Genomic DNA, 23,267 nt, shown 5'->3' on the forward strand with positions numbered 1-23,267 from the left:
CCATCAAAAATAGCATAGGAATACACAAGTCTGTTTCTTTGAGCCACATTTTCTTTTTTTTTTTTTTTTAAGATTTTATTTATTTATTTGACAGATAGAGATCACAAGTAGGGAGAGAGGCAGGCAGAGAGAGAGAGAGGAGGAAGCAGGGTCCCTGCCAAGCAGAGAGCCCGATGCAGGACTCGATCCCAAGACCCCGAGATCATGACCTGAGCTGAAGGCAGCAGCTTAAACCACTGAGCCACCCAGGCGCCCCCCACATTTTCTTGCGAAGGCTCCGTGTCTTGTAATTAGGTCTGTGTACTTTTCACCCGTTAATCTGTCTTTGTCAGCTTAATTCTCAGACCCAACCAGAGAACCTAAGGCTGAGAAAAACTTAAAGTTTGATGTTTTTTTACATTTAATCAGCATGGTTCAAACATTTGGTTGTCAATATCCCTTTACATTCTTAAAAATTATTGAATACCCTAAATAGCTTTTGTTTATCTGGGTTATATCTAAAGAGATTTACTGTATTAGAAATTACAACAAAGAAAAATCGTTAAACATTGATTTATAATACATTCAAAAACAACAATAATAAATTCACTATATGTTAACAGTAGAGCAATGAGGTCATTACACACCATGGAACCTCTGGAAACCCACATTGTACACTCCTGAAGGAGTAAGAGCGAAAAAGGCAAATATTGTCTATATATTATTATAGAAAGAGTTGGCAATCACAAGTCCTCTAGCGGGACACTTTGAGAACTGTTGGATTTGATAATGGCATGAAATCAATATTAATTTCCTGATTTGTATGTAAGAGAACATCTTTGTTTATAGAAAATGCACACCGAAGTATTTAGAGGTAAAGGCACATCATATCTACAATTTACTCTCAAATGGTTTGGAGAAAAATAATATATATACAGAGAAAATATAGTGAGTGATAAACCAAATGAAATAAAATGTTGGCAATTTGGAAGGGAAGGGACCTTAGTTTTCCGTAAGTTGGAAATTTCAAATAAAAGTTTTAGGGGCTCCTGGCTGGCTCAGTTGGTAGAGCATGCAACTCTTGATCTCAAGGTTGTGAGTTTGAGCCCCACATTGGGTGTAGGGATTCCTTTAAAATCAAAATCTTGGGGTGCCTGGGTGGCTCAGTGGGTTAAAGCCTCTGCCTTCAGCTCAGGTCATGATCTTGGGGTCCTGGGATGGAGCCCCGCATTGGGCTCTCTGCTCAGCGGGGAGTCTGCTTCCTCCTCTCTCTCTCTCTCTCTCTCTGCCTGCCTGCGTACCTGTGATCTCTGTCTGTCAAATAAATGAATAAAATCTTTTTAAAAAAATAAAAATAAATAAAATAAAAATCTTAAGGTTCTAAAAACATACCAAAACACCAGAGTTTTTTGCATTTAGTGAACTCAGAAAGGTCAACACCAGGGGCTTCTGCCCTTGGAAGGACCTCCTCCCCTCTGCATACCTTCTCCTTTGGCTTCTCAGTTGCCACTCTCCCCAGGGTTCCCTCCTTTCCCCATCTTCTCCCCTCCACTTTGCATGTGACAAGCCTTCAGAGCCCTGTGTGCTCTGGTTTTTCCTCTCCATTCTCATATTTAAAATTCCATTTTCATGCCACTAACTCTCCCATTTTCATTTCTGCTCCAGATATCTCCTGTGAGTTTGTGCTTCCAAATACCTTCTTCACATCTCCATTTCTATGAGTCACAGATGTCACAAAGTGAATAGATTTTAAAAGGAACTCAGGATTTCCAACCCTGTTGTATAACAAAGAATGTGTCTGATCTTTGTTCTGGGTTTCTGGCACAGACCTTCTAAAGTCCTCAGAATCTCCCATGTGATAGGAGTGGATTTGTTCTTCATGCCCCTTTATCACCTCTGACTTTATGCTATTAAGTCAGTTCAAATGGAGAGCTGGTCACCAGAAAGACCCATCATGTGAGTCATTGCGGCAAATTATCAAACGAGGGAGTCACAGAAACTCCCAAATTTGCAAATTTGGTCATAAATACAGATGACCTGGGGACCCCTGAAATGAACCTGGAATCTGAAAAGCAGCCTTGTTGGGGACATGCCCCTTAAACTTGCTGCGTGGGAGCTAAGCCTGCATGCTTAGTGCCAGGACCGAACTGCAGTACAGCGGTTGGTGTTAGAACTCCACAAGCCCTCCATACTCCACCACCTGGGTCATCACTATCTAAATAAATGGCTCCAATGTTTACTACAGTCATAAGTGACTCATAGTTGCCTCCTTTCCCTCTCCCCAGGTATCTAGTCCATCAACAAATCTTCTCACTCTCCAAAACACACCCCCAAGTGCCCTCTTCTCTCAACCGCCATGTCATCCTGTCACATGCTCCCCGTCATCTCTCACTGGGATTTCTACCACCACTCTCTCACTTGTCTCCGTACTGCCACATTGTTTCCCGCTCCAATCCATTCTCTACAGAGAAATAAAAGTGGTCTTCCTAGAGTATATACTCTTCTGTTTCCAGATGGTGGTCTTCTCTACATCCCTCAAGCAAATCCATTTGTTCCTACCTCAGCACCTCAGCGGGTGCTGATCCTCCATCTGGTATATTCTCGCCCTATTCTTTGTACATCTTGCTCCTCTCCTTCAGGTTTTCAGTTCAAAGGCTTTCTCTTCAGACAGAATTTCTCTGACCACAGAGACTAAAGCGTCCCTGTTCCCCATTATTTCCCAGCACCATCCCATAGTTCTTCCCTCATATTCTGGCATCTCTCTCTCTCTCTCTTAATGTTATTTAATTACTTAGAGAGAAAGAGAGAGCACGAGCAGGGGGAGGGGCAGAGGGAGAAGCAGAGTCCCTGCTCAGCAGGGAGCCTGCACCGGGAATGGATCCCAGGACTGGGATGGAGACCTGAGCCAAAGTCAGAGGCTTAACTGACTGAGCCACCCAGGTGCCCCCATACTCTGGCAACTTTCAATTACTCTAGTGCCTGTTAGGCTGTGTTCTGATCATTCATGTCTCTCACAAGCGTGAGATACCCTTGTATCACAAGGCGATACCCTTGTATCCGAAGCACCTAACACAGTACCCAGAGCTCGGATAATATTGTTCAATGAATAAGAGTGTGAATATAGCTCTTTGATAATGTGCCCTAGACTTATAGTATGGCTGTGGCTGTTCCAGGTATTCTACCCAGACCCAAAGTCCGAGGTACAATAGACCACCTCTTCCGGATCCTTCCTCTGAAGCTGGGACATCTAGCCTGGAAGCCCCTCGCTCTTGGCTAGCCAGAATGAGATCACATGACCACGCTTGACCCAATCGCTGAAAGGGAGGAGGGATTTAACCCCACCCTATCCCCACCTACCCACACGATTGGCTGAGACGAAAGGTTCTTGCCTCCCGGGGTACAGCTCCCCAGGGGGTTACAGGAGGGGTGTGTGTGAAGAGAGGGTCTGGAGCTGTAACAATGTCTGGAGGTTGTTACGGGCCTTCAATCACCAGAGAATTTGAAAGGCTGAGGCTCTTGCCACACCTGGGGAGCCCACAAACGGGAGTGTCCCATCCACAGTGCCAGCAGTGCCCGCTTTGAGAAACACGGGACCAACCGGGCCCCGCCCTCCGGATGGGGTGGACTCACCGACGGGTCTGTAATGAAGTAGGAACGGAGACAGTGGACGTAGGGAAAGCAGTCGGCCCTGTCTACCGAGAGGCTGTTTTCAGCTCAGTGCCATGTTGAGCAAGTTTTATGGAAGACGGTTCTGCCTGAATCCTTTCAGTTATCTCCGTAAATTCCATAAATTGAAAGCAGGATTGCTGAATCAAAGGATATGCCACTTTCCATTTTGATAATCACAGCTAAACTGTGCTGCTGAAGACGTATGTTAACGTCTGGGCGGTATGGGCAAGACGTATGGGCAAGTATCATGCGACAAAGTCCGTGGGGTGCCAAGAGCCAAGCAGTGGAGGACTATAGGGGGGGACTGACTTAGAGTTGGAAAGTGTTCACACCAGCTTCTCGGGACTACTTAAGACATAGTTTACTCCTGTTAATAGTAGCATGGACACAGAGCACTTTTCTTTTTTTAATTTATTTGAGAGAGAGAGCGCGAACATGAGCGAGGGGGAGGGGTAGAGGGAGAAGCAAGTTCCCCACTGAGCAGAGAGCCTAATGTGGGGCTCCCTCCCAGGACCCGGGATGACGACCTGAGCCAAAGGCAGCAGCCTAGCGGACTGAGCCACCCTGGAACCCAGCAGAAAGCACTTTCTCAATGGAAGCTCATAACCCTGTCAGCAGCCTAGATAGATATTATGCCCCTTAATCAAAAGGAATTGAGGTTCAGAAAAGTAGAGATTTTTCTATCATGGAAAGTTAAATTGTTTTTAAATAAGGAAATGGGATTTGCTTGGAGTTACATCAGCTGTAACAGAGTCCCAAGTAACAGTGCCTTGAATTTCACAGAAATTGATTCTTTTCTCATAAAACACACACTGGTATGGTCTTCCATAGGGCCAGACAAGTCAATTCATTTTGCTGCTGCTGTTGTTGTTGTTTTTAAAGATTTTATTTTTAAGTAATCTCTGCACCCAACATGGAACTCAACCCTGAGATCAAGAGTTGAACACACTACTGACTGAGCCAGCCAAGTTCCCCTTGTTTTTTTTTCTACCATTCCTTGGGAGTCATCTTCATCCAAATGGTGGAATGGTCGAGATTTCTCACAGTCACCTCCCTGCTCCTCCAGTAGTGTGCACTCACTCTCTTTCTCTGTCTCTCTCTCTCATAAATAAATAAATAAAATACATTTAACACTAAAAATTCATTTTGCATATGCAACCTTTCTATGATATGGGATGCTGTTGTGTCTCAAATCATCAACCACCATTCTATTAGACAGCAAATAAATACAGCCAATGGATAGACTATATAGCCAAACTGTTACATTCACTGGACTAAATTCACTTGGGGTCCAAAATTCACTGGACTTTTATTTTTAATAGAGCCCTGATGGTAGTTTTTCACTTGTTATCTGCCCCTCACAAAAGCATAAAGCAATCTGGTAACTTGAGCTTTCTGGCATTTGGATTCTAGGAAAACAAAAAGTTTTCAGCATTTCTTTCCAAAGCTTGTCATCAATAGCTCCCTCACTGCTTTATGAGACGAAGTTAGCATAATGCCAACGGTTTAAGTTTTGGACCCTGAAAAACTTCACTTTCTGTCCCATCTCTGCCCCTCTCTGTGTGACCTTAGAAATATGGTTAGACCTCATTTAGCCTCTGTCTTTTTATCTGTAAAGTTGGGAGGAATATCTTCTTTAGATTGTGGCAAGGAGTAAATGTAATACAGCTCTCAAACTGATCTTGAAGTGAATCTGCAAATAAGCATATCTTTACAATGACATATCCATCATTTCTGTCTGGGCCATATCTGTCATTTTGGAAATGATAGATCATGTAATTCATCTTAAAAGTCTAATTCAGAGAGGTGAAGCAGAGCTCCCCTGAATTTTTTTTTTAAGATTTTATTTATTTAAGAGAGAGAATGAGAGAGGGAGAACATGAAAGGGGGAAGGTCAGATGGAAAAGCAGACCTCCCTGCTGATCAGGGAAACTGATGCAGGACTCCTTCCCGGGACTCGATCCTGGGACTCGATCCCAGGATTCCAGGGTCATGACCTGAGCCAAAGGCAGTTGCTTAGCCAACTCATCCTCCCACAGGACTCTCCCCTGAATGTTTAAAGCCCAACACTCTGTGTGCTAGAGCCCATTGGACACAGTGCCCCCAAAGAAGCATGATTTTTTTTTTTTTTTTTTAGCTCCAGCTGGTGGATCTCTAATGCTTAGGAGAACCTTAACTCTGTTGCTTCTTTGACTTCTGCCACTTGGTCATATTTCTGGTTCCATCAGTACAAAATTGTATGATTTTCTTCTCTAAAAAGAAACTAAGTCCAGGAGAATCTCATGTTCATTTTGATGTATGCTGAATCTGTGATGGAAAAAAATAGAAAACTATGGCAAGATAGTTCTCTGATATCATATCACCAGAAAGACACCCTTCCCCACCCCCCACCATGCATGCCTGATCCCTTCCACGAAACCCACTCAAATTACCTCCTTACCTTGGATGTGACCCTTGACTCATTATGGTCTTTGGGCAGGCCTGGCGATGGAGTCACTGACTCCTGGCCTGCCAATGATGAAGTTCTGTCAGGATGCTGTAAAGGAAAATTTTCCAAAACTTGCAGTATCAGGTGAAAAAAAAAGATAGCAAGTACATTTAATGTCATTATGGAGCACTGTGTTTAACAAGCAGTGATATTGTGACCTGAAATAAGAAGTATATATTTGGTCTTCCTTTATTCCTGATACAGAGTTCCTAAAATTCTTGGAATTACCAAAGTGATAAGAGTGATAAATATGTCTTTTGTTACATTAATGAGCTGACTTTTGGACCGCACCTAAAGGATGAAGGCTAGTTGTCAGGAGACGCAATCATGTGACTAGAGGGTGGGAACTTTCAGTCCCAACCCCAACCCCCGGGGAGGGGAGAGGGGCTGGAGATTGAGTTCCATTGCCAACCGCCCAGGATTTTATCAGTCCTGCCTCTGTAACAAAGACTCCACAAAAACCCAAAAGGACAGGGTTCTTTTTTTTTTTAAACGATTTTATTTATTTATTTGAGAGAGAGAAATAGAGAGAGAGAGAAAGCACAAGATGGGGGAGGGTCAGGCAGAGAAGCAGACTCTCTGCCAAGCAGGGAGCTGGGAGTGGGACTAGATCCTGGGATTCCAGGATCATGACCAGAGCCCATGGCAGTCGATCAACCGAGCCACCCAGGGGACCAGGACAGGGTTCTGAAAACTTCCTGGCTGGTAAACACATGGAGATTGGAGAAAGGCATGCTGGAAGAGAACAGGGAACTTTCCCCACACCTTGCCCTGTGCATCTCTCCCATCTGTCTGCTCCTGAGTTACATTCTGTCATCTAGTCAGTGAAATGTTTCTCTGAGTTCCATGAGCTGCTCTAGCACATTAATTGAACTCACAGAGGGTGTCATGGGAAACTTCGATCTATAACCGGTGGGTCAAAAAAACAGGTAACAACCTAGGCTTGAGACTGGTGTCTCAAGCCCAAGGAGGGTGGTGTTGGAAAAGCTGACTGCCACAGGAAGCAGCACAGATTAGGAGGACCTGGGCTGTGACTGTGATCTGGGGGGGAGGTGACAATCTTGCAAGACTGAGCCCTTGACCTGTGGAATCTGATGCTCTCTCTGGGTAGATAGTGTCAGAATGGAGTTGAATCATAGAAACCCCCCACAGCTGGTTCCCAAGAATTGCTGTGGTGCCTGGACCCCCACCACACACACACACACACACACACACACACACACACACACACACACATGCAAATTGGAATTGGGCCCAAGAGTTCTTTATAGGCCCACTCAAAGATTCCTTAATTATCTGGGGGAACATGCCTCTGTTTGAACTATCATTTACCTGTGATTAAAAATCAGGTTTCGGGGGCGCCTGGGTGGCTCAGTGGTTTAGGCCGCTGCCTTCGGCTCGGGTCATGATCTCAGGGTCCTGGGATCGAGTCCCGCATCCGGCTCTCTGCTCGGCAGGGAGCCTGCTTCCCTCTCACTGTCTCTGCCTGCCTCTCTGCCTACTTGTATCTCTCTCTGTCAAATAAATAAATAAAATCTTAAAAAAAAAAAAAAATCAGGTTTCGGGAGCCTGGGTGGCTCAGTTAGTTAAGCAACTGCTTTGGGCTCATTGCCATGATCCCAGACTCTCAGGATCGAGTCCCACATCGGGACTTACTGCTTGGTGGGGAGTCTGCTTCTCCTTCTGACCCTCCCCCCATCTCATGCTCTACATCTCAAATAGATAAATAAAATCTTAAAAAAACAAAACAAAACCTAGGTTTCATGAAGTTACACATCAACTTGTGGATTTTTGGCCAATAAGGATAAAAGTGATTCCTGTCTGGTAAACAAATAAACAAAACCCCAAAGTGTAGGTATAAAACCCCCCTATAGAACATTAACCAGAAATCCTATTCCAACATTTCTTTCTCCGGTGCCTAAATTATCCTGCTCAACCAACTGAGCCACCCTGATGCCCCATGAATGCCTGTCAGGCATACTCAGTAATCCACAGGGCAGGGCTTTAATAAAAAGTGACTGAGTCTCACAAGAGTGGAAACCAAACACCAGCTTGGGAAGAGGCTGCTCAGACTAGCTCTAGTACTACACAATGGGGGTTTGGGAGAAGAGAAGCTGGTGTGCAGCGAGAGAGGCAACAAGGCAGACAGGAGCCCAAGCAGGCTTAGTGAGAGGCTGGCTGCTTTCCCGAGTGGGGTACCAGGCTCTACTAAGACCTCAACATACTCGCCTTTAGTTCTGAGCTGTCCATACACATTTTTTATAAACACCTCCTTTCTGATTTAAGTTCCCTTGTGTGGGGTTCTTACTTGCAATTAATAGACAGTAGAGACCAGTGCAGCACTCTAGGGCACAACCCACGTTGTCCTGACTTCGTATCCCCCATGTCTAGAATACTGGTAGCCACAGTTGGGTTTTAATCCACATCTGCTGAAGGAATGAGGGGTACCTGTACTGGTCCTCATAAAAAGGTCAAGTCTCTTTAATTCAGGAGTTACAAAATCTAGTTTATAACATACTTCCCAAGTACCCAATAGTACCTAAAGAGCTGCTATAAATCCCAGGCTGAAGGTGGGAGATCAGGTGATTGTAACCTTCAAAGCACGCTAAACCTCTCATGTTGCATTTGCCAGCAACATGACAGAAATAGGTTACATGAAACAGTCTCAGAAACAGCTTACAGAAGCTCAATGTGAAATTTCACTTCAACCTTTTCACTCATATAAGTATTGAGAGACACCTCTGAAATACGCAAGGTGACTTTTCCTCAAGGACATATTCATTGCATACCACGAGTGTTTATATTTTACAGCAAAATTAAATTAAATGGATACACTTTTCATAAACATAAACTGGAAATCAAGGCATCCATGAAATGCATATGCTGAACCAAAGTCCCAGTTTTCAGCATTCCGCAATTAATCACGATTCTCGTCCAGGGCCACCACTCCACGATTTCAAAAAGTTGACGATCCTGTCAGTGACTGGTACAAAATCTTCCTTGTATGTAACAATTGTTTCCAAGTAAAACCCTTTCGGGGGCTCAAGCAATTCATTTCGTGGGACATCCTTTTGCTCCACTTCATCACCTTTGGAAAAAAAAGAAAAAAGGAACACCTGAATTATTACCTTTTAAGACAGCAGTCCTTAAATTATTAGTTAAGTCTTGGAAGAAAATAAAATAAACTAAGGTAGGAATTACCCCTACCCCTGTCAGATTCCTGACACTATTTTCTCCCTGTGAAAAAGAAAAATAAATATGACATGACCACTATAAACACTGAAACGTATATTAAATGCTCAATACTGGATACGTGTACTTTCAGGCCGCTGATCGTCTTCAACGCCAAATGTCATCTTCAGCACGGTTTTTACAGAACAGCTTTCCTGTCTCCTTTTCCGAATGGCTTTTAGTACATTCAGATCTGTGCAACCGCAGTTTAGGATACTTCCCTCCTTTAGCACGTCCCGCCCATCAACTCCACCCGTTCAGCCCCGGGCAACTAGAATCTGCTGCAGGCATCTACAGATCCCCAGCACATCTCTGAAGGCTCGGAGATTTCCTCTTCCGCCCAGTAACCGAGAAGATTTTAATACTCCCCGGTTGGTGGAAGTGCTGAAACTGCTCGCCAACTGCGACCGGGCTTACCGAGGCATCAACCTCTTTAAATAAATCACCGTCCAGTGTTTTTGACATTCCCTCTGGAATCTTACCCAGATTCGTCAAATAAACAAACAAGAAGCAGATAGGAGGATTTAAAAGATAGTTAGCTCCGGGCAGATTCTCCTACAGCGAGCTGCTCGCGACAATGGTTTTGCAGAATAAACCCGGTGCCTGCAGCACAGCAAAGCCGCTTCTGTGACCCTGTCAGGACGCCCCACCGAAGGCTGCCGGAGGGTCGTACCTGGTGGCTTGTGCTTTTTCCGGCCTAAATAAAACAAGGAGCCCAGAGTGGTCCAAGCGCCCACCCCATATAGCACGGACATCCGCCGGTACCAAGATGTGGCCTGATCCGGGCGCATTACGCAGCTCGGGAAGGGTTTCGACTCCGGGAGGCCCAGGGAGGAGGCAGGCCTTCCTGCCGGCGCGTCACAACCGCCGCCGCCTCCAATGGAGAGCCGATTCCGGGAGGCCACTTCCTGCAATGACCCCGATGCATCCTGGGGCGTGTAGTCCCGAAAGTCGCGCCCAGGATTTGGACCCTAAGGTGTAGGGTTCAGGAGGCTTCCGGGCTGCGCTGCTGAGGAACAGCCTCGCCTACCACGTGACACCAAATGACAATTTCTCTGAACAAGCTTCTAGCGTGGAAAATTGTAACACCTACCTTACACAGGATTCAGAAGGTATTTGTAAAGATTAAGTCCACTCCTCCTGCGGCTCTCAGATATGCGAGAATGCCTGTCTACCCCCGAAGCTTTCCCCACTTTTCTTTCTAGAACCCAGTCCGGATGAGCCTTGGGTCCCCTTTGGTCAAAGTTGATCTTTCCACTGGGTCTGGGTCCTATGCTTTACTGCCTCCTCGGGATTACGCTCTAACTCTACGAACATCTGAAAAACACATCTCCTTTGACTCTGCCCACCTTCCAACTTTTCTCTTAACCATACGTTTCTAAATTCAAAGCATAATCTACCACTACTCCAACAGACCAAATTAACTTTGAGAGCAGAAGTGATGTACTTGGCATACCGTGGACATTCAGTAAATTGCCATATCCAGTAACTACTTTTCAGCCATAGTCAAATTTTATCTCTAAAGCATTTGACACCATTGACCATACCTGCTCCTTTCATAGCTTCAGAAACATAATTTTCTTCCGTATCTCTGTGTCCTTCAGGGCTCTTTCCACTTCTCCCACCCTTTAGAAATTGTTTTGCCATACACAAAAATTTAATTCTAAATGGATCATAGGCTTAAATGCAAAAGCTAAAACTACAAACCTAGGAGAAAACACAGGAGAAAAAATTGCCACCTTGGGATGGGTAAGCATTTTTTAGAATACAGACAGCATGAACCATAAAACAAATACTGGTAAACTGATCTTTTTCAAAATTAAAACTTTTGTTCTTCAGAAGTCACAGTTAAGAAAATTTAACAAGCCACAAAATATTCAAAAACCTATATTTGACCAAGGATTTCTATCCAGAATATAAAAGGACAACTTACAATTCAATTATAAAAAGACAACCCTACTAAGAATCAGGCAATAAATTTAAGCAAACTCTTAACAAAAGAAGATATACAAATGGGGTTCCTGGGGCGCCTGGGTGGCTCAGTGGGTTAAAGCCTCTGCCTTCGGCTCAGGTCATGATCTCAGGGTCCTGGGATCGAGCCCCGCATCGGGCTTTCTGCTCGGCGGGGAGCCTGCTTCCTCCTCTCTCTCTGCCTTCCTCTCTGCCTACTTGTGATCTCTCTGTCAAATAAATAATTTAAAAAAAAAAAAAAAAAAAAAAAAAAAAAAAAAAAAAAAAAAACAAATGGGGTTCCTGGGTGACTCAGTGGGTTAAGCCTCTGCCTTTAACTGGGGTCATGATCTCAGGGTCCTGGAATCAAGCCCCACATCGGGCTCTCTGCTCAGCAGGGAGCCTGCTTCCCCCTCTCTCTGCCTGCCTCTCTGCCTGCTTGTGATCTCTCTCTGTCAAATAAATAAAATCTTTTTTAAAAAAGATATACAAATAGCCAATAAGCACAGGGACATCATTAGTCATCGCAGAAATGCAAATTAAAACTACAAGACACAATTATACACCTATTAAAATGACTAAAATTTATATTAAGAATACCAAGAGTTGGGGTGCCTGGGTGGCTCAGTGGGTTAAAGCCTCTGCCTTTGGCTCAGGTCATGATCCCAGGGTCCTGGGATGGAGCCCCGCATCGGGCTCTCTGCTCAGCAGGGAACCTGCTTCCTCCTCTCTCTCTGCCTGCCTCTCTGCCTCCTTGTGATCTCTGTCAAATAGATAAATAAAATCTTAAAAAAAATACCAAGAGTTGGGGTGCCTGGGTGGCTCAGTGGGTTGGGACCTCAGCCTTTGGCTTGGGTCATGGTCCCAGGGTCCTGGGATCAAGCCCTGCGTTGGGCTCTCTGCTTGGCCGGAAGCCTGCTAACCCCTCTATTTGTGCCTGCCTCTCTGCCTACTTGTGATCTCTGTCACCTGGGTGGCTCAGTGGTTTGGGCTGCTGCCTTCGGCTCAGGTCATGATCTCGGGATCCTGGGATCGAGTCCCGCATCGGGCTCTCTGCTTGGCAGGGAGCCTGCTTCCTTCTCACTCTCTCTGCCTACCTCTCTGCCTACTTGTGATTTCTCTCTGTCAAATAAATAAATAAAATCTTTAAAATAAATAAATAAATAAAATCCTAAAGAAAAAAGAATACCAAGAGTTGTAAGGATTTGGAGCAATCAGACCTCTTAACTGGTGGAAACATAAAACATCATAACCTCTTTGCAATACTTAAAGTTTCTTAAAAAGTTGAACATAGGGGCACCTGGGTGGCTCAGTCGTTAAGCGTCTGCCTTTGGCTCAGGTCATGATCCCAGGGTCCTGGGATCGAGCCCCGCATCGGGCTCCCTGCTTGGTGGGAAGCTTGCTTCCCCCTCTCCCACTCCCTCTGCTTGTGTTCCCTCTCTGGCTGTGTATCTCTGTCAAATAAATAAATAAAAATCTTAAAAAAAATAAGTTGAACATACACCTACCACATTACTCAGACATTCCATTCCTAGTAATTTATCCAAAAGAAATGAAAATATATCCACACAGACATATAGATGGACATTCACAGAACTTTTGTCATAACAGCCAAAATAGGGAAACAACCCAAATCACCATCATCTGATGAATGGATAAATGAGAAGTGATATCCTACTTGGTAATAAAAAGAATTACTGATACATGCAGCTACATGGGGGAATCATAAATGGATTATGCTAAGTGAAAGAAGCCAGACACAAATGAAACTAGACGAAACTTTAGGAACAAACTAATCTACAGTGGGACAAAGTTGACTAGCAGTTACCTACTAAGGAAACCAGTGGGGGGGGCGGGTATGGTGATGGTGGTTTCATGAATGTACACATCTGTCAAAACTCATTGAACTGGGGGACCCCTGGGTGGCTCAGTTGGTTAAGTGTCTGCCTTCGGCTCAGGTCATGATTCCAGGGTCCTGGGATTGAGTCCTGCATCAGGCTCCCTGATCAGTGGGGAGTCTACTTCTCCCTCTGCCCCTCCTCCCCACTTGTATATTCACCCACGCTTGCTCTCTCTCACACACACACAAATAAATAAAATCTTAAAAAAACAAACAAAGTGGGACACCTGGGTGGCTCAGTCGGTTAAGCGCCTGCCTTTGGCTCAGGTCATTATCCAGGGGTTCTGGGATGAGTCCCGCATCGGGCTCTCTGCTCAGCGGGGAGCCTGCTTCCCTCTCTCTCTCTCTGCCTGCCTCTCTGTCTACTTGTGATCTCTCTCTGTCAAATAAATAAATAAAATCTTAAAAAAAAAAAAAGGTGGGGGGTACCTGGGTGACTCAGTGAGTTAAAGCCTCTGCCTTCGGCTCCAGTCATGATCCCAGGGTCCTGGGATCGAGCCCCACATGGGTGCTCAGCGGGGAGCCTGCTTCCCTTCCTCTCTCTCTCTGCCTACTTGTGATCTCTGTCTGTCAAATAAATAAATAAAATCTTTAAAAAAAAGAAAAAGAAAAATATTCTATGGAAAACGTACACAAAATAAAAACCCTTGGCATTTAAAATGTGTTAAACACCTTAAGATAGGAAAGGCCTCCAGAACGCATACCAAAGGCAAAAGGCTGTAATACAAATTCAAAATACAAATAAGAATCAATCCAGATGGCCCAACATCCAATTGATAGGAGTTTCCAGCTTTGTTTTTCTACATAGGACTCAGTACCTTCTAATAAATCATGTAATTTCCTTCTAATTTTTTGTTGTTGTTGTTGGTCTTCCCTAACTAGAATATACGCTCCAGGGCAGATATTTGTTTTATCAGCTACATACCCAGTGTCTGTAAGACACTCCACACACAGCAAATACTGAAAAATTATTTGTCACATGAATGAAAAAATAGTTCCAAAGTTCCGAAAGAAAATTGTTTTGGGCCTAGAATTTTATACTCGGCAAAGCTAAGTATGAAGACAGAATAGATTCAGTGAATTATCTCCCATGTAACTTAAGATAGCAAATTACTTACGGGATTAAAGGAATTGTAGAACTAACCCAGGCTTACAAACAAAACAAATTCCTGGGTGACTTGTCACAGCAATTGGGCTGTGATTAAAGAGGAGATCAGGGATCTCTAAAGAATGGACTTTAGGGCACCTGGGTGGCTCAGTTGGTTGGGTGACTGCCTTTGGCTCAGGTCATGATCCTGGAGTTCCAGGATTGAGTACCTGCCTTGGTCTCCGTTTCTCCCTCTGACCCTCCCCCCTCTCATGCTCTCTGTCTCAAATGAATAAATAAAATTTAAAAAAATCACCCTGCCCCCAAAATTAGAAACTCTAGGGAAAACAACAAATACACGAAGTTATGATGCAAAAAAGAAGCAAACCGACTTGAGGAGTGCTAGAACATAAGAATGTAAGTGACTGATTTTGTCACTGGGAACATTTTCCTTCAAATGGTGTAGGGACTGAGAGAGCAAACCCATGGAGAAAAATGTAATACTACCTGACTCGAACAAGGACATTGTTAACATTATCACAATTATATAAATGATCTTTATTTGTTTTCAACTTTCAGAATGAGCTTTGAGACAAAAGACATAACTACGGTAACAGGTCGGAATATAAATTTTACCAACCTTGATAATATAAAAATAAAGGTATAGCCCATCAAAACTGGATGGTACAGAGAAAGGTCCTCATTCTGGAAAATGGAAATTGAGAGACACTGGCTAACATTGATATATCAACAAATAACTTGAAAAACCAGCCACCTCTTAAGAGTAGGTCTACGCTCAGGGAGTGGAGGGAACCATTATTATAAAGTTCTTTAGGATATGTTGTTTTGTTTTTTAAAACCATTGCATATACTACTTTGATTAAAAAAAACAAAAACAAAAAAACCAGTACCTTTTTAAGTTGTTTTACTTGATGCCCAAGATAACTGCATTATCACTCTGTTAGGGCCACTGATTCCCAGCAGCCACCTGGCTGGGCTGTTTACATGTGAGTTAGGGACAGCGCACTCCAGACAGCTCTGCCTTGATGATCAAGTTTCACATATTTCAACCTTTCCCTCACTTAACATTTAGACAGAAAATGAGGATTAAGTTCAGGAAATGCCTCTTGGGGGAGTCACTAAAAACATACCCATACACACATAGAGACTTCAGGAAATCAAATTTGTATTAGCATTATTTTAGCCAGTGCTTGCTTTATCCAGATTTATTTCCTGTCTGATCATTATGATTTTCACCTAAGTAAGTTGCCAAAATACATTACCTTTGATTTTATGTAACAGTAAAGTTAGGATATAAAAAGTATATAAACATCTACAAGTACCAAAACATTTATGACCTTACAATTTCATAATGCAGGAAAAGGGGCACAAATAAGGAATACAAATAAATTATAATCTAAAGAGTTACATACAATGTTTCTTTTGATTATTTATTAAGACCCACAAGTAAAGTGAAAGGAATGTTTTTAAGCCGTTATCAGCAATTGTGAACACAATCCAACGTGTTCTTTGATGTTCTGCTCACATCTTCTAGCTTAACAAGCACTGGAAACAGCCAGCTTCTTCAAATGATCCATGAACACCTGCAGGCTAACATCATCAGTTAGGATGGGTGCTCCTGTTTCCTGAAATTTAATGGTAAAGATTAACTGGCAGGTATCTGAAAAGCTGGTTAGCATTTATGAATTACTAAGGACACTTCCACCACCTCAGAACATTCACAGGCTACCTGCTCTGCTAGGACTCCCGCCACTGCCATTCTCTGCTTAGCTAACTATTCTAGCAACTAAAGCATAATTTCCTCACAAAACCCCTCTCCAATCCACTGGGGTCAGGCCATCCCCTGCTACTATAGACAGTTTGGGCATATGCCCTTCTGCTTTAATCCTCTCCATGGTTCTGATGACTTGCCCAGAGTCTGGCCACCCATCAAGCATGAGCTCCTGGAGGCCACACACCCTGTGTCTCACCTTCCCCATCACCCTGCCAGCACCTAACTCAATGCTCTTCATGTCTGCTTGTATGGTAGTATATTTACAAATGAGTGAATCAGGATCTCCACTGAAAAGATGGTATCTGTACTATCAGAAAATGTTCATGATTTATGTAATGTGAAGGGAAAAGAACTGAATAGAAACCTCGATTTCTAGTAAGAGCCCAAATCTGTAAAAAAATAGGTAAAAATATATACAATATACACATTTTATATTACCTACAAAGAAGCTGGGAATACTTAGCTCTAGACAGTGGCATGATAAGTAATGTTGAATTTTCTTTCTTAATATTTTATTTAACATATTCAAATTTTCAAAAATGATACTGTACTACTATTAGGAAAATATAAGTATAATTAAAATTTTATAAGATGCCTTCCGGGAAGGAGTACCTGTACTTTTCCCTATTCTTTCCACCATGTACAACTGGGAACCCTTGACATTTTATATAAAAAAAACGTAAGAAGACTGAAAGGTGGAGAAGAGAGCAGACAAACCAGGGGCCCTGGATCCCAAGGAACAACGCAGTGGCGAGCTCCTTGTGTTTCCTTTTTGCCTCATACATCCCAGACCTGAAGCTGAAAGGCTGGCAAACAATCACTGGACACAGAAAAAAACATAGAGAAAGCCAACTTTCTCTAGTGAAAGGACCAGCATAGCCTAGCAAGACAAAAGATGTTAGATATTAACTCCAGTCAAAGAAGACAGAAAAAACTGTGGCCCCACACATACTGGCAAAGGCTGAGTGAGCACCTAAGATGGCCACCTTCACAAGACAATAACAAGGGAGCCCATGAGGATGAGTTCAGAGAAAGCCAAGTATGGCACTGGGAATTTCCTCCCCAATGGCCAGGGAGACATCTCCCTAATTGCCATGGAACCAGTAGAGACCATTCGGGGAGCCTGCACTTCTATCCAGACCTAGCAATAGGAAAATGTCCTCTGTGCCCCCTGCATTGGGTATCAGAGGCGGCCTAGTAAACAGTCCGCACTTTCACCACCACCCAACACTAACAAGGCCATCTCCACAGCAGGATCAGTAGAGACTAGGTGGGGAGCGGGAATACCCATCCCCACCCAATAGTAAAAATGAATTGTTGGGGCGCCTGGGTGGCTCAGTGGGTTAAAGCCTCTGCCGTCGGCTCAGGTCATGATCCCAGGGTCCTGGGATCGAGCCCCACATCGGGCTCTCTTCTCCGCGGGGAGCCTGCTTCTTCCTCTCTCTCTGCCTGCCTCTCTGCCTAATTGTGATTTCTCTCTGTCAAATAAATAAAATATTTAAAAAAAAAAATGAATTGCCCCCATCCAGGTGTCAAGAGGCCAATGGAAAACCTGGATTGCTATCTGGCAGTAATGAAACTGTCTTCCCAGCTTCCCTCCTAGAGCAGCGTGACTAAAAGCCAGCTAAAACAGCCTATTTAAATAGATCCAGAGTTTCATAACAAATATGAAAATGTTCACATTTCAATAAAATATCACTTATCATTGGGGCGCCTGGGTTAAAGCCTCTGCCTTCGGCTCAGGTCATGATCTAGGACCCTGGGATCGAGCCCCACATTGGGCTCTCTGCTCAGCAGGGAGCCTGCTTCCCCACCCTCCCCACCCCCCAACCCTTCATGCCTCTCTGCCTACTTGTGATCTCTGTCTGTCAAATAAAATAAATAAATCTTTAAACAAACAAAAAACCAAAAAAACCAAAAACCAAAAAACAAACAAAAATCACTTATCATAACAACAGCCAAGGTCTCAAAGTGAAAAACAGACAGCAGGTGTTAACACCAAACTGAGGACAGTGTTAGAATTATCTGACAGACTTAAAAGCAGCTTCAATAAGCAATTACAAACACACTTGAAACAAATGAGAAAAAAAAACAACAAAAAACAGAAAGCCTCAGCAAAAAATGTCTCAGGAAAGAAGTAGACATAAAAAAGAACCAAAGCAAAGTTTTACTTTATTTTTTTTTATTCTTTTTTTTTTTTTTAAGATTTTTATTTATTTGACACAGAGAGAGAGAGTGAGCACAAGCAGGGGAGTGGCAGGCAGAGGAAGAAGCAGGTTCCCCACAGAGCAGGGAGACTGACAGGGGACTCGATCCTAGTACTCCAGAATCGTGACCCGAGCGGAAGGCAATTGCTTAACTAACTGAGGCACCCAGGTGCCCCAAAGGAAAAGTTTTAAAACTGAAAACTACAGAAACAAGTAAAAAGCTCGGTGGATGAGTTCAATAGCAGAAAAGGAACAGAGACAATAATCAGTGATCTGGACGATAAAATAATAGAAATTACCCAACTGAAAAGTAGAAAATAAGTAGGAAAAAAATAAACAGGGCACCAGGGACCTGTGGAACTACAAAACACCTGACATTTATGTCATCAGAGTCCCAGAGAGAAAGGAAAAAGAGGATGGGCTGAAAAAGTATTCAGAGAATAATGGCTGATAACTACCCAACTTTGGCACGAGAAATAAATACACAGAATCAAGAAGCCGAGAAATTCTAAATAGGCTAAATCCAAGGAAATCCACACCAAACACAGTACTTATAACAAAGAAACAATCTTAAAAGCAGCTAGAGAAAAACAACATCTTACCTATAAGGGAAAAGCACTAAGGACAATGAATATCTCATCAGAAACCACAGAAGCCAAGAAAAGTGGCAAAACATTTTCAGATGCCCAAAGAATATGGCTGCCACCAGAATCCTGCATCTAGAGAAAATATCCTGCATTAAAGAAGGGGGAAATCGAGATTCTCAAATGAAAGAAAACTAAGAATTTATCATCAGGAGACCTAAAAGAATGGCTAAAGGAAGCTCTCTAAACAGAAAGGAAATTATAAAAAAGGAACCCTGGAATATCAAGAAGGAATAAAGAACACAGTAAGCAAAAATATGGAGAAGTATAATAGGACTTACATCTTCTCTTGAAGTTTACAAATTATGCTTCATGGTTGAAGAAAAACTATTACCACTGACTAATCCATGTAGGAGAAACATTTATGACAATTATAAATGGGATAAGATAAAGGAATGTAAAGGGAAGTATATATATATTTTTTTAAGATTTTATTTATTCATTTGAGAGAGAGAAAGAGAGGCTGAGCAGGGGGAGAGGCAGAGGGAGAGGGAGAGGGAGAAGCAGACTCCCTGCTGAGCTGGGAGCCTGATATGGGGCTTGATCCCAGGACCCAGAGATCATGACCTGAGCCGAAGACAGAGACACTTAATCATCTGAGCCATCCAAGCACTGTGGTAAGTTTTCTATACATCACTTGAATTGGTCAAAAAGATTCTAGTCAACTGTGATAAGCTATGCATATATAAGGTAATACATAATGCTCTACTATCTACAACTGGGAGTAACCACTAAAAGCTACACAAAGAGATACAATCAAAATATTATAAACGAGTTAAAATGGAATTCTAAAAAATGTTCAAGTAACCCACAGGAAGGCAGAAAACAGGAAACAGAGATGAAAAACAGAGAAAGCAAATGGAAAAGCAAAAAATAAAACGAGAGAAAGCCCCAACATATCAATAATTACTTTAAATATAAATGGCCCAAATGCACCAGTTATGAGTTTAGCAGAGTAGATTAAAAACCATGTGTTATTTACAAGAAATTCATTTCAAATATAATACAACAAATAGGTTGAAAGGTAAAGAATGGCAAGAGGTATAACATGCAAACAATATTTTTTGCATGAAAAATAAAGAGTGAACTTTTTTTTTTTCTTTTAAAGATTTTATTTATTTGACAGACAGAGATCACAGGTAGGTAGAGAGGCAGCCAGAGAGAGAGGAGGGGAAGCAGACTCCCTGCTGAGCAGAGAGCCCGATGTGGGGCTCAATCCCAGGACCCTGGGACCATGACCTGGGCCGAAGGCAGAGGCTTTAACCCACTGAGCCACCCAGGTGCCCAAGAGTGAACTTTATTAATGTCAGATAAAGCAGACATCAATGCAAACAAAATGACCAGCAACAGAAGGAGAAATTATTTAATGATATAAAATCAACCCAACAACATAGCAATCCTAAATGTGTACACATAAACAATGGAGCTACAAAACGTGAACAAAAACTGACCGAACTCAAAAGAGATATATATAGACAAACTCATGATTAGAGTTGGAAACTTCAACACCCTGTCTCATAAACTGACAGGGCAATCAGTAAGAAGTCAACAATACCATCAACAGGATCTAAAAGGCATTTACAGAACACTCTACCTAACAACAGCAGAATACATACTCAGATGACCATGGAACGTATGCCAAGACAGACCACAGCTTGGGCCATAAAAAAAACTTCAAATTTAAAGGCACTGAAGTCATACAAAGTATATTCTCCAACCACAATGGAATCAAAATAAAAAATCAATAATCAACAAATAATAAAATCTCCAAATACCTGGAAACTAAGCAACATTTCTAAATAAACCCAAAGCAAGCAGAAGAAAACAAAGATTACAACAGAAACCAATGAAACTGAAAACAAAGACAACAAGATATGAAAAGGAAATAAAGGTATTCACACTGGAAAGGAAAAAATAAGCTGTTTTCTATTTGTAGATGATATCATTACCTATGTTGAAAACCCTGAAGAACCAAAAAAAAAAACCTCCCAGAAGTACTGACTCAGGAAAGTCACATGATATAAGATAAATACACAAAAATCAATTGTATACATATACTAGCAATGAACACTGGAGCACTGACATCAAAACTACAATACCAAAAAAAAAAAAGAAAAAAAACAAAAAAACAAACTACAATACCAATCACAATTCCTAAAAAAAAAAAAAAAAAAAAAAAAAGTGAAAACATTCAACACTAAGGAAAGAAATCAAAACAGAGTGGAAGACAAAATGAATTTACAGATTGGAAGGCTCAGCACTGTAAAGATGTCAATTCTCTCCCAAATTGTACAGAAGATTGATGTAATTCTTATCAAAATCCCAGCAAGTTTTTATTATTTATTTATTTTAAAAATATGGAACGTTTCACGAATTTGCGTGTCATCCTTGCGCAGGGGCCATGCTAATCTTCTCTGTATCGTTCCAATTTTAGTATATGTGCTGCCGAAGGGAGCACCCAGCAAGTTTTTAAAGACATAAACAAAATTATCCTAAAATTCTTATGTAGAAGCAAAGGAACTGGAATAGCTAGGACAATTTTGTAAAAGGAGTTGGAGAAATCAGTCTACCTAATTTGAAGACTGACTTACTATACAGCTACAGTAATCAAGACTGTGGTATTGGTAGAGTGACAGAAACAGAGATCAACATAACAGAGCAGAAAACCCAGAAGTGGACTCACACACATATGATCAACTAACCTTTGACGAAAACACAAAAGTAATTCAAAGGAAGCAAGACATCCTTTCAACAAATGGTATGGAGACATCCACATGCAAAAAATAAAACTAAGCCTCACATCTTACACACACAAAAAAAATTTTTTTTAAAGATTTTATTTATTTATTTCGCGGAGAGAGAGAGATCACAAGTAGGCAGAGAGGCAGGCAGAGAGATGGGGGGGAAGCAGGCTCCGTGCTCAGCAGAGAGCTGGATGCGAGGCTCAATCCCAGGACTCTGAGATCATGACCTGAGCCGAAGGCAGAGGCTTAATCCACTGAGTCACCCAAGCACCCCTCAAAAATTAACTCAAAATGGATCACAGACTGAAATGGAAATGTAAAATTAGACAAACAAATATGGCAGATCTTTGGGACCCAGGGGTAGGCAGAGTTCTCAGACTTGGCACCAGAAGCACAATCCATAAAAGGAAAAACTACTAAAGTGGATTTCATAAAAATTAAACATTTTTGCTCTGCAAAAGACCCTGTAAAGAGGATGTACATATAGACAAGCTAGAAGTGAGAGAAAATATTTACAAATTACATATTTGACAAAAAGAACTCAAAACTCAACAGCAAAAAAGGCAAAAACCCATTTATAAGATGGTCAAAGACTTCATTCAAGAAAATAAATAGATGGAAATGAAGTACAGAAAAGATGCTCAGCATCATTAGCCATTAAGAAAATGTAATTTCGGGGGGGGCGCCTGGGTGGCTCAGTGGGTTAAAGCCTCTGCCTTCGGCTCAGGTCATGATCTCAGGGTCTTGGGATCGAGTTCCGAATCAGGCTGTCTGCTCAGCAGGAGGCCTGCTTCCCCCTCCCCCCCACTGCCTGCCTCTCTGCCTACTTGTGATCTCTCTGTCAAATAAATAAAATCTTAAAAAGAATTTTTAAAAAGAGAGAAAAGAAAATGCAATTTAGGGGCGCCTGGGTGGCTCAGCTGTTGAGCGTCTGCCTTTGGCTCAGATGATTTCAGGGTCCTGGATCAAGCCCCACATCGGGCTCCCTGCTCAGTGGGGAATCTGCTTCCCCCTCTCTGCCTGCATCTGTGCCTACTTGTGATCTCTCTGTGTCAAGTGAATAAAATCTTGGAAAAAAAAAAAAAGAAAATGTAATTTAAAACCACAATGTTATACCACTACACACCTACTGGAATAGCTAAAATCAAAATAATGACAATATCAAATATCGGCAAGGATGCAGAGAAAATGGATCACTCATAAATCGCTAGTGGGGATGTAGAAGGAGGCAGTCCACTCTGGAAAACATCGTAGTTTCTTAGACTAACCATGTGATTACCATACCATTGAACAAATGTACTCCCGGGCATTTATCTTGGAGAATGGAAGACTTCTGTTAATGAGAAACCTGTACATGACGATTTCTAGCAGCTTTACTCCTAACAGCCAGGAACTGTGAACAATTCAGATGTCCTTCCACGGGTGAATGAGAAACAACTACAGTACACTGATGAACAACCACAATACATTAATACCACGGAATACTACTCGGCAAGTAAAAAGAAACAAATTAGTGATTCATGCAATAACCTGGATGAATCTCTAGACAATCATGCTGAGGGAAAAAAGCCAG

The 23,267-nt window shown here is 42.4% G+C and overlaps 2 protein-coding genes and 1 non-coding gene across 4 annotated transcripts in view; all 3 read right to left on the minus strand.

Annotated features, from left to right (window-relative positions):
* Nucleotides 1–8,915: 8,915 nt before the first annotated feature.
* On the minus strand, nucleotides 8,916–10,211 carry SMIM26 (small integral membrane protein 26). The gene is made up of 2 exons (XM_045980065.1): nucleotides 10,041–10,211; nucleotides 8,916–9,224 (listed from the first exon to the last, which is right to left on the minus strand). Exons 1-2 carry the CDS (start codon nucleotides 10,156–10,158, stop codon nucleotides 9,058–9,060), a joined length of 285 nt encoding a protein of 94 aa, XP_045836021.1. The 5' UTR covers nucleotides 10,159–10,211; the 3' UTR covers nucleotides 8,916–9,057.
* A 5,259-nt stretch (nucleotides 10,212–15,470) lies between these two features.
* The window catches only part of SEC23B (SEC23 homolog B, COPII coat complex component), a 48,112-nt gene continuing 40,315 nt past the window's right edge, over nucleotides 15,471–23,267 (minus strand). For both annotated transcript variants that reach the window (XM_045981125.1, XM_045981124.1), the window contains exon 20: nucleotides 15,471–15,950. In XM_045981125.1, coding sequence (XP_045837081.1) covers nucleotides 15,861–15,950 — 90 coding nt within the window. In that variant the 3' untranslated portion in view covers nucleotides 15,471–15,860. The remainder of the gene's footprint in view (nucleotides 15,951–23,267) is intronic.
* Nucleotides 21,302–21,408, minus strand: LOC123927318. The gene has a single exon (XR_006815404.1). It is a non-coding gene; the product is annotated as a U6 spliceosomal RNA (small nuclear RNA).

This window comes from Meles meles, chromosome 16 (genome assembly GCF_922984935.1).
Source record: "Meles meles chromosome 16, mMelMel3.1 paternal haplotype, whole genome shotgun sequence".
In the NCBI taxonomy this organism is placed as follows: Eukaryota; Metazoa; Chordata; class Mammalia; order Carnivora; family Mustelidae; genus Meles; species Meles meles.